Below are 14,896 nucleotides of genomic sequence, written 5' to 3'. Positions count from 1 at the left end.
AAAAAAAACCTATAGAGGTGGCATTTTAAAAGAGAAACATGTCAGACGTCTCTCAGATCATCGCAAGTGATAAAGGAAACAAGACCAGTTATTGTAGACAGAAATGGTCAACAAGGCTCACCTTGAACTGCCATGGAAATAAAGTTGACTGGGAGATACCAAGGGCAGCCCTCCTTTACCCAGAAGGCCCCAGCGGAAATGAATATGTAAACAGTTCCATCTCGTTACAGTACCGCCTGACTGAGGTCATACACACAAAAGTCATGCGGTCACCATCAGCATGAAATCCAAAGTCAACTGCATGTCTGAAGGGCAGCCACACTTCTCTTTCTTTTTCTCTCAATTATGTATCTCAGATTTACCTTGACCCTCTCTCTCGGTCTTTGTGTCTCTCCCTTTCTTTCTCCCCTCTTATTTGTTCCCTTATTCCCTTGAGGGAGAACTTTATTCCAAAGGCAATTATTCTGCCTTTTGGGTCCCTTCGTGTGCCCTCTAGTTAGATATTAGAGCGAGGAACACTCTTTTGTTTTGTCCTGGATCTCCGCTCTATTGTCTACCTCTGCTCCTCTCTGTCTGCAGGAGTGTCTCTCTCCTCTTTATTCGGCTGTTCTCTCTCGGTGGTAATAGATGGCTTAGCCCTCCTTGGAGACTGCTCTCCGTGAACGTGACTGATGATTTGATTTCCCCATGGTTTTCCCCATATGGCCTCAGCAGAGATAACACAAGCTGAAAAGTGCTTTAGCCATCAGTTAATACCTCGGGCTGCTGATCAGTCAATTAATCAAACTTTGTGATCAGGTTGGTCCGAGTTTGACCCGTAGACTGACAGCTGGCCTGGCACAGACCGGGGCATGGGCTCTAAACCTCAATGACACGTAAAAAAAAATTAGGCTACGTTCACACCACCAAATTTTGTGTTCACGTTGAACATTTTTGTGAGTTTGTTCACGTGATATTTTAATTGGTCTGAACAGCAAAAAAGGGTATTTAAAAATGTACATGTATTCATATAATTTCTTAATATAATTCATTTTTAATGATTTCAATAATAAATGTCATGAAATTAAATGAATTTAAACTGTATTTACTGTTTAAATAATTGCTAATGTTATGTAATTTATACACGGATATTTTTATACAAATACTTCTGTATAATAATAAAAGTAGTTTAATGTATATTATAGACATTTATAAAATATTATGCATTATAATTTATCAATAGAGTTAATTATTAATAAATTACAAATGCTTTTTATAATACCTATTTTTTATATATATAGTACTTTTTAAATAAGCAAAACAACAAAGACCTCTGACCTCTGTTCAGCATCCCTCTCAATTACCCACTGACCCTTCCTGTCATAGCAGCACAGACTGCTGGGTAATACACCAGCTTCCCAGACAGCTTTTAGCAGGATGTGATCTCAAGGGGGCGAAGGATCGTCCCGTAGAGAAAAATGCTTCGCTTGAAACTGTGTGAAATCTTCAAGGACTACCTTATTTGCCATGCATAAATCGATCTCGTTAAAGGTGCGTTGACGTTTTATCTGCACTGAGCTTCCTGAAACAGTTCGGCATGATATTAATCATCATATTTTTGGAAGCTTCCAAAATCAAACTCTCGGTTTCTAACCTGCATGTTTTTCTTCCAACTTACACTTTTATGCTCTCTCTTTATCACTTTTATTCCCGTTCTTCTCAGTGCCAATTAGAACTGAACAGGCTGGCTGTGACCCAACATTTGACCTTTGACCTGTGCCTGCTGGACGGGTGAACTCCTGAGTTTGTTCTGGCAACTGAGTTCCTTGTGATGGATGCCGGGGCCTGAGTAACTCTGACCTTGTTCGGTTCGGCCGTCGAAGGTCATGGTGAAAGAGACGCCGTTTTTAACAAAGAGCTGTGATTTGTTGTCTCATGTGTGGGTCTCTGCTTGCGAACGTTTTTTTCCGCTTCATTAAGACCGTGTTCACCTCAGGTCGAGATGAGGGAAGGCACGAACCTTCCAGACCCAAGTTGAGCTGCCGAAACGTCACTGTACTTTGCATAGGAGAGCAGATGACAGATCAGTCAACGTGAGGACAATGTAGGTACTGTAGAAGGATGGAAATGGGAAGAACGAGGCATTTTTAAATTATCTCCCCGACGCAGCACATGCTTTTACCTGTTATGTCGGTACATTCCATGCTAGTTCAAACTCTGCAGCACTCGGCTAATTAAAAACATTGCTCTTCTTAATTATTCAGCTGCAGCTAATTGATATTCAGCAAGACACTTTTCCTTCTAAACGACCCGTTTAATTTGACCATGGGGTCTGCTGCGATGATGCTGAAGTCATCCTGCCGTGCGAGAGCAGAGATTGTGTGGGAAGAGGCAAGCTTGCAATTAAAACAAAGTTTTTTGACGTATTATATCTGTCTACATTTTTTTTTTTTTCTACGAGCTGGAGGAAATGTAGCCCATCTGTTGCTTTGGGCCGTGCTGAATTCTCACTTACCAGATACAGAATGATAAATGTCACTGGGCATCTGTTTTTATTGCTCATTTTACAGAAGATTCCTTTGTCGATATCTCTGGTTGTGTCTTTAAAAGAATGAACTTAATGTCTGTCTGTGGCACACTGGGTGTCTGGCTCATCCATCTATGTGGATAAACGAATGGGAAATGCATTTACAGTTATTGTATTTTTTGTTGAAGCACTTATAGCATTGTGCGTAAAGTTTAGATTGAAAATAACCCCGTTAAAGGTGCGTTGACGTTTTATCTGCACTGAGCTTCCTGAAACAGTTCGGCATGATATTAATCATCATATTTTTGGAAGCTTCCAAAATCAAACTCTCGGTTTCTAACCTGCATGTTTTTCTTCCAACTTACACTTTTATGCTCTCTCATTATCACTTTTATTCCCGTTCTTCTCAGTGCCAATTAGAACTGAACAGGTTGGCTGTGACCCAACATTTGACCTTTGACCTGTGCCTGCTGGACGGGTGAACTCCTGAGTTTGTTCTGGCAACTGGGTTCCTAGTGATGGATGCCGGGGCCTGAGTAACTGACCTTGTTCGGTTTGGCCATCGAAGGTCATGGTGAAAGAGACAACATTTTTAACAAAGAGCTTTGATTTGTTGTCATATGCGTGGGTCTCTGCGGGCAATGTTTGCTAGCGTTTTCTCCATTTCATTAAGAAGGGTTCACCTCGGGTCGAGAAGAGGCAAGGCACGATCCTTCCAGACCCAACTTGTGCTGCCGAAACGTCACTGTACTTTGCGAAGGAGAGCAGATGACAAAACAGGTGGCGTAAGGAGCAGAAATGGGGGAAGAAGGATTGAAATAGGAAGAACGAGGCATTTTTAAAATATCTCCCTCACGCAGTACATGCTTTTACCTGTTATGTCAGTACGTTCTACACTAGCTCAAACTCTATAGCACTCGGCTAATTAAAAACATTGCTCTTCTTAATTATTCAGCTGCAGCTAATTGATATTCAGCAAGACACTTTTCCTTCTAAACGACCCGTTTAATTTGACCATGGGGTCTGCTGCGATGATGCTGAAGTCATCCTGCCGTGCGAGAGCAGAGATTGTGTGGGAAGAGGCAAGCTTGCAATTAAAACAAAGTTTTTTGACGTATTATATCTGTCTACATTTTTTTTTTTTTCTACGAGCTGGAGGAAATGCAGCCCATCTGTTGCTTTGGGCCGTGCTGAATTCTCACTTACCAGATACAGAATGATAAATGTCACTGGGCATCTGTTTTTATTGCTCATTTTACAGAAGATTCCTTTGTCGATATCTCTGGTTGTGTCTTTAAAAGAATGAACTTAATGTCTGTCTGTGGCACACTGGGTGTCTGGCTCATCCATCTATGTGGATAAACGAATGGGAAATGCATTTACAGTTATTGTATTTTTTGTTGAAGCACTTATAGCATTGTGCGTAAAGTTTAGATTGAAAATAACCCGAATATTCCATTGAGTCACGCAATGAAAGTTTTTGTTATAATGGGTGTGAGTGGGCGACAATACGGCACAAAAATTCTCACTTACCAGATACAGAATGATAAATGTCACTGGGCATCTGTTTTTATTGCTCATTTTACAGAAGATTCCTTTGTCGATATCTCTGGTTGTGTCTTTAAAAGAATGAACTTAATGTCTGTCTGTGGCACACTGGGTGTCTGGCTCATCCATCTATGTGGATAAACGAATGGGAAATGCATTTACAGTTATTGTATTTTTTGTTGAAGCACTTATAGCATTGTGCGTAAAGTTTAGATTGAAAATAACCCGAATGAAACGCAATGAAAGTTTTTGTTATAATGGGTGTGAGTGGGCGACAACACGGCACAAAAATTGTCTCAGGGATAGCAGTGTTTTTAATGGGTCATATAATGAGAAATCAAATTTTCATTGGCCTTTCGAAATAACAGTTCATTGTATTCTGAAAGCATGTACTTTCAGAACTTAAAACTTTCTTCGCTGTTTAAAAAAAAAATAAACAAAACCATTCATCAAAACTAAGCTGCAAAAACAACTCGTTCTGAACTACTGACACTGGTCAGATGAGCAAATAGAGCACAAATTCACACATTCACACATCAACAATATATCTATTTGGTATTCAAAACTTGGCACTCACAGTCACAGTGAAATAATAAGTTTAATTTAGATTATTATTCAGATATTTCTATTTCCAGACACCAGAACATTTTTAGAAATGATAGGAAATAATGCCAAACTTTTTGCTCTGTGTAGCACCTGCTACTCTGCATTTCTTTTCTGAAGAATCTGTTGGAAACTTGGCCCAGAATAAACAGTCACCAACTGCCAAATGTGATTTCAAAAATGGAATGTGGCTAATAAGGCCAGTAACTTTTCAGAAATATAATATAACTGTGAAAATAATAGATGGTTCAAATCAAATCACTCTAAAATCGAAGACATACGGACCTAATATAGACGTCTTCTAATGACTAAAAATTGGGGATACCCAATCCTCTCCAGAATGGAATGTGCCAACAAATCTGAATGAAATTTCTTTCTTTATGTACAAATATTTTTGTATATATTTAAAAATATTTATTTAAAATATTTTTTTTCTTTCTCAATTCACCTATACAATTAGCAGGTGTGGCAAAAAAAATAAACAAATAATTGGACAAAATGGTCTGAAGTTCAAATCACTCTAAAATCGAAGACATACGGACCTAATATAGACGTCTTCTAATGACTAAAAATTGGGGATACCCAATGCTCTCCAGAATGGAATGTGCCAACAAATCTGAATGAAATTTCTTTCTTTATGTACAAATATTTTTGTATATATTTAAAAATATTTATTTCAAATATTTTTTTTCTTTCTCAATTCACCTATACAATTAGCAGGTGTGGCAAAAAAAATAAATAAATAATTGGACAAAATGGTCTGAAGTTTGATTATTTTTAGCTATCATTTCAGTTTGATCTAAACCGTTTGAGCGGCACATTTCAATGCAGATTGCTTTGAGAATTAGTCATTATTAGTCACAGACTGGTCTTCAAGGAGCTAACTATAGCGCTACCTATATTGGGCCTGAAGGGGAAAAAAACAGTGATAGTTTCTCTTCAAGCCCACTTCTCTTCTGATGAGGAGTCACCAGTTTGTTTAAAAAAGAAAAACAATCTTTGTAGAACAGCGGGTTCGCAGTTCGCTGTGGGTCTCTCTCTGTCTCTGTCTCTCTCCATCCGGACACATGTCACGAGAGGTGTGACATCTTGTATGATAAATCACTCTCATTGTCCTCCCTCCCATCCTCCCCATCTCTTGTTCTCAGTGTTTGTAGTTTCACTTTCATTTCTCAGCCTCCCATCCCACTCCCTGTTCATCATTAGCGGGATAATAGCGAGCGATTGGTCATGTGACTCGGGGGCCTTTGTTAGCAGTGTAATGTGATTATATGACCTGCAGGAGACTGAATGAGTGTGATGTGATGGAAATAATCTTGACAGCCTGTGTGACTGAGCGACGGAGGGCTGCCATATGCCCTCTATGATGTCTTGAATGAGAGGGAAAATCCCTGTGCGCACATCGGTGGCAGCGCCTCCCTGTTCTTTAATTGCTCATTGGATACGCTGTCACTGTGTTTACCTACTGGTCTGTGAATGCAGCTGCTCCGTGTGTGTGTGTGCTGAAGGTCAATGGCAGTAGCTGCATTTCTTTCCATAGAAAATTTGGAGCCATAATGTCTCCTTGACTGATTACCCACAATGCTTCTCGCCCACGCAAGGGCCTCGATTGGCTCGCAGACTTGAGTGTGTCTGTGTGTACGTTTGAGTGCTGGAGGAGAACAACGCAGAGGTCAGATTTGTTCTGCCAGAGGGGTGGACTGCTTCTGTGGAGGGCTGTGGTTGTTTTTGGAGAGCAGTTCTGTCCGTCTTCACTGCTGCAGGTGTGGGACTGCATTAAAGTGCACTTGTGTTGCTATTAAACCGTGTTATACACACCCACACGCATGTCATGGGCCGCTCTAAACATACTGTACCTGAAATGTTAAATCAAAACGACCCTGTTTATTTTCTTAACACATGTCGTTTGTCTAATTGTGAACAATGTCAAATTAGATTATTTCACTTAGGCCTCATAAACTACATTGGCTTGTAGATAATGCTTACCAGTAGCCAGATATCTGTTTTGGATTTATTTTTGCAACACATTTGGGCTTCATGCTGTTATCTAATGGCCACCGTCCATTAAAATCTCAGTGGATAATTGGTAATTTTGGTGTGTGTGCTTTTAAGAGGCAGTGTGGTTTTAGTTTCATGGAGATAATATTACAGTTATTTCAGTCATTTTTATTTTGAGTATTTTTCTTTGTCATTTTTTTTCATATATATATATATATATATATATGTGTATATGTATATATGTGTATATGTATATATGTGTATATATGTGTATATATATATGTATATGTATATATATATATATATATATATTATAAATACCTGTACATATACAGTATATAAACACTGTAACCAACAGGGCACTCAGTAACAGAAAAACTTATCGGCTGAAGCTGATACCGGCTCAGTTATCGGCCTTGGCGATATATCGGTCAACCTCTAATCAGAATACATTAGCAATCACTTAAAAATGCCCTCACAAAGACCTGTAAGGCCCAAGCAGATAGCAAACACCAATCTTCTATAGAAAAGTGTAAAATTATAATCAGGGGTGCACATAAGCGGTATGTATGCGCAACCAAAATAAAAAAAATGTGCAAAAAGGTCATCACCATTTCAGATCGACTAATTGTAATACTGTATAAGATTTCCATTCAAACTGAATGCATAAATCTAGGCTATGTGTTGCCGGTATCAGATCAAAACGCAAATCTATGATATTTCATTCACTGACATCCTTCACTCGGCAGCACTACAGTGCCTGCAACCTGCCAAAATAACAGCTTGCTGATTTTAGGTTTGAAAATTTTCAATCCATTAAAACATTTTTGAATACATTAAAGAAGAAAAAAATTAATATTAGCATTGAATTTATGTGTACTATAAAATAATTATATTTTTATTTAATCAAATGTTTTTTATTTTGAAGTATAATAGTGTATAATAGTGTTATCAAACTTTACTTATTTTATTTGTTTTATTTGCAAAAAAAAAAAACGAAATTAAGTGCAATAATAATATTATTACTATTATTAATTATTAGATTTTTTACAGATGCATTTAATGGGTCACACTATGTGCAGTGCACCAAACCAAATACCAGAGAACCAGACTGAAAAAACTTACGTTCGCCCCTGGCTATAATGATATGATGTGGTACTGTTACCTTTCCAATAACAAAATGAATGAGAATTTAGTGTGTACGTGTGTGAGAAGATTTAAGAAGTTTAATTTTCTTTGGGATTATTATTATTAACTCCTCTTAGTGACCTAGAAATCGTGGCAGAGTTACCTGCGGGTTTATATATATATATATATATATATATGAGTCAGAGAGAAGTTCATCAGCGGTACAGGCCTCCATGAGCGCTGGAGTTAAGCTCTGATGGAGGTTGCTCTGCTCTGATTAGATTTAGATTAGATCAGATTTTCAGGGTTTAGATTTTAGATGAGATTTGCTGTGAAGAGCTCTTTCTCACCTTGCGACGGTGTTTGATAACACAGAGCAGATCGTACGGTCTCTGTGTCCCTGCACTACAGTAAACACCCCACTGCTTCACACCGCAGTTTGTGTGTTCAGGGTTTAGATTTTAGATGAGATTTGCTGTGAAGAGCTCTTTCTCACCTTGCGACGGTGTTTGATAACACAGAGCAGATCGTACGGTCTCTGTGTCCCTGCACTACAGTAAACACCCCACTGCTTCACACCGCAGTTTGTATGTGTGTGTGTGCGAGCTTCAGCCTTTGAATACTGAATGTAATTATAGGAACTTCATCGTTAAATTGCTCTCTCTCTCTCTCTCTCTTTCTCTGTGTGCTTTTCTTTCTGCTCCCTCACTCCAGCAGATGGAGAGAAAGGTAAGGCATAAGTGGTTTGATTTGTACATCCCATATCTGTCTCAACCTGCTTCCTGCTGCAGTACTGCATGCCTAAAAAGACTCTCTCTCTTTTACTCTTTCTTTCTCTTTTCTCTCGTCTCTTTCGCTCTTTTTTCTGTAATTTACTGCTGAATTTTTTTTTTCTAATCATCGTTTTTCTTTCATGTAATTTTCTTGCCATTGTGTTTGTACACCAGCTAAGAAATTATTTTTCATTGTTGAGGCACTTTTGCTTATGAAATAAATTAATCATGGCTGAATGTGATTTGCTCTATCTATAACTTTTGCATAATGCTGCATCTACGCTGCTATATGTTAGCATAAGTTCAAGATGACCAGCATAACATAAAAAAAAAAATCACTAATTTTTACTCACTTTTTGTTTCCTGGAAAACCCACTAGAATGTTAATGGTGATTTGATAAAGCATATTATTGAAATATTATTTATTATTTGGTTAATATTTAGTATGTGTTGAGTTGATAGCAGATTATTTATGCACACTGAAAAAACTATGGCTGTTAATAGAATAGCATAATTATGATTAATCTCATGATTTTTGACCATATTTCAAAGAACAGAATAATAATAGTAATGCCAAATTTTGTAAATATATTTAAAAATTCTTGCGATATGTATTTGTGTGTGTGTGTGTGTGTGTGTGTGTGTGTATAGTAATCATATCGCGAAGGGTTCTAAGTCCTATACACTTTATTTTGTGGCACAAAAGGCCATAAATAAAAATATTAAAATCAGTAAACATGGTTGTCAGTATATCTCCTCTCCGAGTGTGTTAGAAATTAGTGAGGGTCATTTCCAGTAGCTGAAGGTCAGGCGTGATGGAGGGGGGAGAGGCATGTGCGATAGGACAGAATCACGGATAAGACCATAAAGATTCTCTATTCTTCCACTGCTGATCTTATCGATTTGTCTCTTACATCCACACACGCGCTAAGCCTCTAACACACAGAGGTGTTTTAGTGAACATTCCCACATGAACCCTGTCATGAACTGATGCCCTTGGAATAATCAAAGGTCTGTGTCATCTTTCACAATACCAGCTACCTGAGGCCATAATGACTGCATCTACTGTGCTGCTACTGAGAAAATCTACGGTGCTGCTATGTGTAAAGACTTAGATTAGTTATAATTGTGGCTGAAGAAATATACACAAGTTATGTTATTAACTACCCCCAAAATTTAAATTCTGTCATCGTTTATTCTGCCTTATGTTGTTACAAACCTGACTTGCTTTCTTTCTTTCATGGAGCACAAAGGGAGAAATCTTTTCCATACAATAAAAGTAAATGGTGACCAGGGGCTATCAAGCTAAAATGATTTAAAGCACCATGCAAGTGCTCCAAATGTGCCATCCTCTGAAGTCTTGCAATAGCTTTTTTTTGTGAGGAAAAGGTATTTAAGTCATATTTAACTGCTAATCTCAAAATAAGTTTGCATATATTCAAATATGGTGTGTCCAGCTAAATTTTCCTATATTTGCTTGTTTTAAGAAACTGCTCAAAACTTTGAGTATAAGAACGGTGCATTATAAATAACATTGATCTATTAAATTTCTACATTTAATAGCATTATGTGGTGGAAATGTTTAAATTTTTTGGAATGAAATGGCAGACTCTTTTGTCTAATTTGTCAAAGGCTAATTTGATAGCTAGAACTTTATGTATCATAAATACACCAATTTATTCATATTTTTACACTTTTTAACAGATTTTTCCACAATAAACATATTATGATTTCCAATATTTAAACAAATACATTAACTTTTGGAAGGAAAAAAAAAACTTATTAGTGATGATGGAAATTACACCAATATTTATATTTTATGATTAAAGGTCTGGAACAAGGATAAAACAAGAAACAATACACTTTTAGTATAAGAAAGGTGCATTATAATGAACATTTATTACATTTATTTACATTCATTCTGTCTGTTCTTCATATAAAGCTATCAAATGACTTCAGAAGCTTCAAATATAGTGAACAAGCCATATTGTCAACTGTTAAATTATTTTTAAGGTGCTTTTTGTCATTTTCGTTGCTTTGGACCATTTACTGTCATTGTATGGAAAAGAGCAGGGTGAACACCATACTAAATATCTCTTTTTGTGGTGTACGGATGCTAGAAACTCTGTGAGGTTTTTTTTTCCTCTATAGTGTACTTAATTTGTACTGAAGCCAATTGTGTGTTTTTGTGTGTGTTTTCCACAGGCTAGACAGTTAGAGGAGAGAGACAAAGAGCTCCGGAAGCAGGACGCATTCTACAGAGAACAATTGGCCAAGCTAAAGGAAAGGGTATGACCTATACATTTGCAATTACATTAGCCACAATCCCTGAATACATAGCGATGAACACTAAAGCGCTACATTATCACTAACATGATATGATAACCGTAATGCTTGACAGTAACTCACTAATGCGCGGTGCAGAATGTGAGATGAGCTGTCCTGAGCTATAGAGGCAGAATGTGAGTCAGCCTGTCCTGTGTTATATAGAGGCAGAGGTGAGACAGGCTGTCTTGCTCTACAATACCATGGCGAGGCAGGCTGTCTTGATCTGTAATGTGTGGCTGAGGCCCCTCGGCAACCTTGTTCGCTCATTTGTTGTGTCCTCAAACTGACACCCTCCTGCAGCTCATGGTCAGATCCTCCTCTGAGCCTCTGGGATGGGAGGCGTCCACCTCTCCTCACCTCAGACTCTTCGTCCTCAAACGGGCATGCACATACTAAGCTCCCAGAAGGGGGTGTGAAAGTGTGCAAAAATGGTCGATCTCTGGTGATGACCCATTTTAAAGTGTAGGTTGTGTCCATAGGTGTTTCAATAGTTTAGCCCGTTGCTACCATATATCGGTGCTCATTCAACTCATTTAATCTGCAATTTACCTACTTTAGTATCAGCAAAGCACTAATGTATAAATGGGTTTTTCTGCAACTATGGGCCTTTTAGGCCTTGTGGACTTAAATTTGAAAAGCATTTTAAAATGTTTAAAATGATTGTAAGAAAATAACTTAAATTCTTAAAACACTCTTTTTAGTTTATGTTTTAACAATAAATTATGACATCTACAAATTAATACATTTATTTAGTAACAATATTAAACTTTGGGCATATATACGCAACAGGAGATGTCTATGTATTTATTCCCTAAAATGTCATAAACACTCATAAATCTCAAATTATGTACTATTATTAATAGCTTTCTGTGGTGGAAATGTTTATTTTATTTTATTTTATTTTGTAGTGTAATGTCAGATTCATCTTGTTAAGGCTAATTTGATAGCTAGCACTTTATGTATTCTAAATACACACAATTCAGTAATATTTTCAGAATTTTACAGCTTGATTTGAAATTATGCACATTATTATATATCTAATTAAATATCTAAACAACAGCCAATATGTAAACCAGTATGCTAACTTTTGAACCAATATGTAAACCAGTATGCTAACTTTTGAAAGAAAAAAAAAATCCTTTATTAGTAAATGAAAAGACACCAATTTTTTGTTTGATATTTGTATTTTACATGTATTTTACATGTATTTTTTTTGTATTTTACATTTTATATATATATATATATATATATATATGTGTACATTAATGAGGAAAAAAAATTAACTTAAATGATTTTAGCAAATGGCTGCAATATAACAAAGAGTGAAAAATTTAAGGGGGTCTGAATACTTTCCGTACCCACTGTATATGACTTTTAATGGGTTTTTTATCCGTATTCCAGACTTTTAATATTCATTCATTCATTCATTCATTCATTCAATTTTGTTTAGGGCTGCCCTCGAATAAGGATTTTTCTGATCGACTAGTAGTCGTTCATTTGAAGCATTAGTCGACTAATCGCACATTTATTAATAAACCATTTAAATCATTATAATGAGCCTTTAATTGCCTACATAACCTAATAAGCGCTCAAGCACACGCATAAATCTTGCCACAGTGCACCGCAGAAGTAATGATTATGAGTGTGTCAGGGAAAAACAGTAAGGAGACTGCATTAACATTTTAATAATTTGATAAACTAGTGCTTTCTTTGTTTTTGGATTAAGAGATGAACTCGGCGACACTGACTCGTCATCTCCGCAGTAGTGGACGTGCCTTTATGCATGTTTCATACGGATTAATCTGAGAATAGGCTATTTGTTTTCCATTTGAATTGGTTCATTTGAAAGTAGACATTTCACTCTCTATAGATATATTTTTAATGTCTGTAAGGCAAAGATATACACGGAGTTTCGCGCTCAAGTTCACAGAGACTGAGACGGCAGAAAGCGCATCATGTTTGCTTTCATTATTTTACAAAAGCGCATTTTGTTGTTATTGTGAGTGCTCACAATTAAACGTAGAGTCTTTACAGATTTGAAAGATGTATTACTCTTATCTGTATGACCAAAAATTACGGAGTATTTTAAGAGCAAGTGAGCGCACCGGTGCCTCAATCTGTCCTGCAGTGAGAGCGTTACTAGCTTCCACACTCCGCACAGACACTATAGCGCACATTTCTCTAGGTTAACATTAGATTGAGCGGCCATGTAAAGTTGCTAATACTTACATATTTCAGATGATAAGCCATATTTGAGGTCGATGAATGATAGGCGAGCATTTGGATGTCCTGCCCGATGTACTGTATTACCATAGACCAGCAGTTAACGATCTGTCCGTCACAGACTGCGTGACTTCACCTGTGAAATTTTTTATTTTTTTTTTCTGTGACTAAGCGACTAATAAAATTTTGGTCGACCAAGCCTCTTCTGGTCGACTATTAGGGGGCACCCCTAATTTTGTTGTTGAAGAAACAACCAAAAACATGATTGCAACAAACTAGCAGAGCACCTGCCTTTAACACAATTACATTACAGTACATGTTGTTGTCTAAATGCACAGTATAATCAGTGCTGATCTGGACCAGTCAAGTCCAAAAAAGCTGCTCAAAAGCTTCCATTATGATTGATTTACTGTAACTGTGTTTTGTGTTTGTTTGCACGCAATAAAAGGATTCTGTGGTTATCGCCAGCATGCCACAAATGAAGTCCATAGACATTAGTTTAGAAAATAACCCAGAATATTCTTTTAAAGCTCCATTTACGTCAGTCATTAGACTTATCCTGTGTCCATGAAACTAGCTGATCTTGCACACGGCAGCTAGCTTTAGTTCAGTCTCTCTGTCTCTATACAAGGACAGCTCTCGGACCATTTCAACTCTGCATGCGGAGGTGTTATTGACCGCTCGAAGCTTCATCAATCACTTAACAATCTCTGTTCAATATTCCCGGCACTATGTCAACATATACACAAACACATACACAGTCCTCAACCCTTCTGAGAGAGACACACACTCAGCTGGACTCTAGTGTGTCTGAGCCCAATGGATTGGTGAATCAGGATTTATTGGTTAGACATCATAAATAATAAATGCTCTGGGTTTTACACAAGGCGATGGCTTAGAAAAGAGTAAGGACCATATGCAGTAAACCATCCTATTCTATATGCAAGAACCATCATATGCCGATGAGTTAAAATATGTGTTAATAATAATAATAATAATTGTTTTCAATAATGAAAATAAAAATTATTCTTTAGAATAAATAATCAGAGATGTAATCGTATTATTCACTGAAAATGTTGACTTGCTGCCTTTTTTTAATTTATAAAAAAAATTGTTGAATATAATTTATTTATTTGAAATTAATTAAAATAATAATAATAATAGTAGTAGTTAATTAAAGTAAGTACTGAGTAGTCAAAATAGGTTTTATTATTTGCAAATGTTGACTTGTGGCCGAGTTGTCTTTTGTGTTGTTGTTGTTGTTGTTGTTTTTTTAATTCAATGTCTGATTTGTGATTGACTTATTGAGTATTGTGAAACAGATTAATGGATTCATTTATTTAAAAAAAAAAAAAAAAAGCATGCCAAGGAGAGGTATGACAGATATCAAGATATTCAGCAAATAATTACTTACATTTACAACACATTTTCTCATACAAACAGTTTTTAGATGATTTGTAGTATAGCATATGATTCATATGGAACAATTTTACAATACTTTATTGTGCTTTGTGTCCTTTTTGTGGCCATTTGTTGTAATTGCATGGAAAAGAGCAACCAGTATATTCTTCAAAATCTTTCACGTAACAAAAAAGAAGAGAGAGAATGTAGTGCTGACCAAAAATTTATATCACGGTATTTTTCAAAATTATACCGGTTTCACGGTCATGTATTTTTCATGCATGACCGGGTGTTAACCATATTTTCTACTGATTGAGAGAGGAAATACTACAGTATATTGACTTAGAATGCCCTATTATACTGTCATGATGAGTGAATATTGTCAAAA

At 36.7% G+C, this 14,896-nt stretch overlaps 1 protein-coding gene across 6 annotated transcripts in view; it reads left to right on the top strand.

Moving 5' to 3' along the window:
• LOC107676930 (MICOS complex subunit MIC19-like) overlaps nt 1-14,896 on the top strand; it is a 77,777-nt gene that overhangs the window by 40,994 nt on the left and 21,887 nt on the right. For 5 of the 6 annotated variants that reach the window (XM_016471675.1, XM_016471674.1, XM_016471673.1 and 2 more), the window contains 2 exons: nt 8,498-8,512; nt 10,762-10,845. In XM_016471675.1, the coding sequence (XP_016327161.1) occupies nt 8,498-8,512; nt 10,762-10,845 (99 nt within the window). The remainder of the gene's footprint in view (nt 1-8,497; nt 8,513-10,761; nt 10,846-14,896) is intronic. The other variant, XM_016471676.1, reaches the window with a different exon arrangement.

Source organism: Sinocyclocheilus anshuiensis, unplaced genomic scaffold, assembly GCF_001515605.1.
Source record: "Sinocyclocheilus anshuiensis isolate Anshui unplaced genomic scaffold, SAMN03320099.WGS_v1.1 scaffold380, whole genome shotgun sequence".
NCBI classification, from domain to species: Eukaryota; Metazoa; Chordata; class Actinopteri; order Cypriniformes; family Cyprinidae; genus Sinocyclocheilus; species Sinocyclocheilus anshuiensis.
The sequence above is the reverse complement of the archived record's forward strand: the minus strand, read 5'-3'. Positions and strand labels throughout refer to the sequence as shown.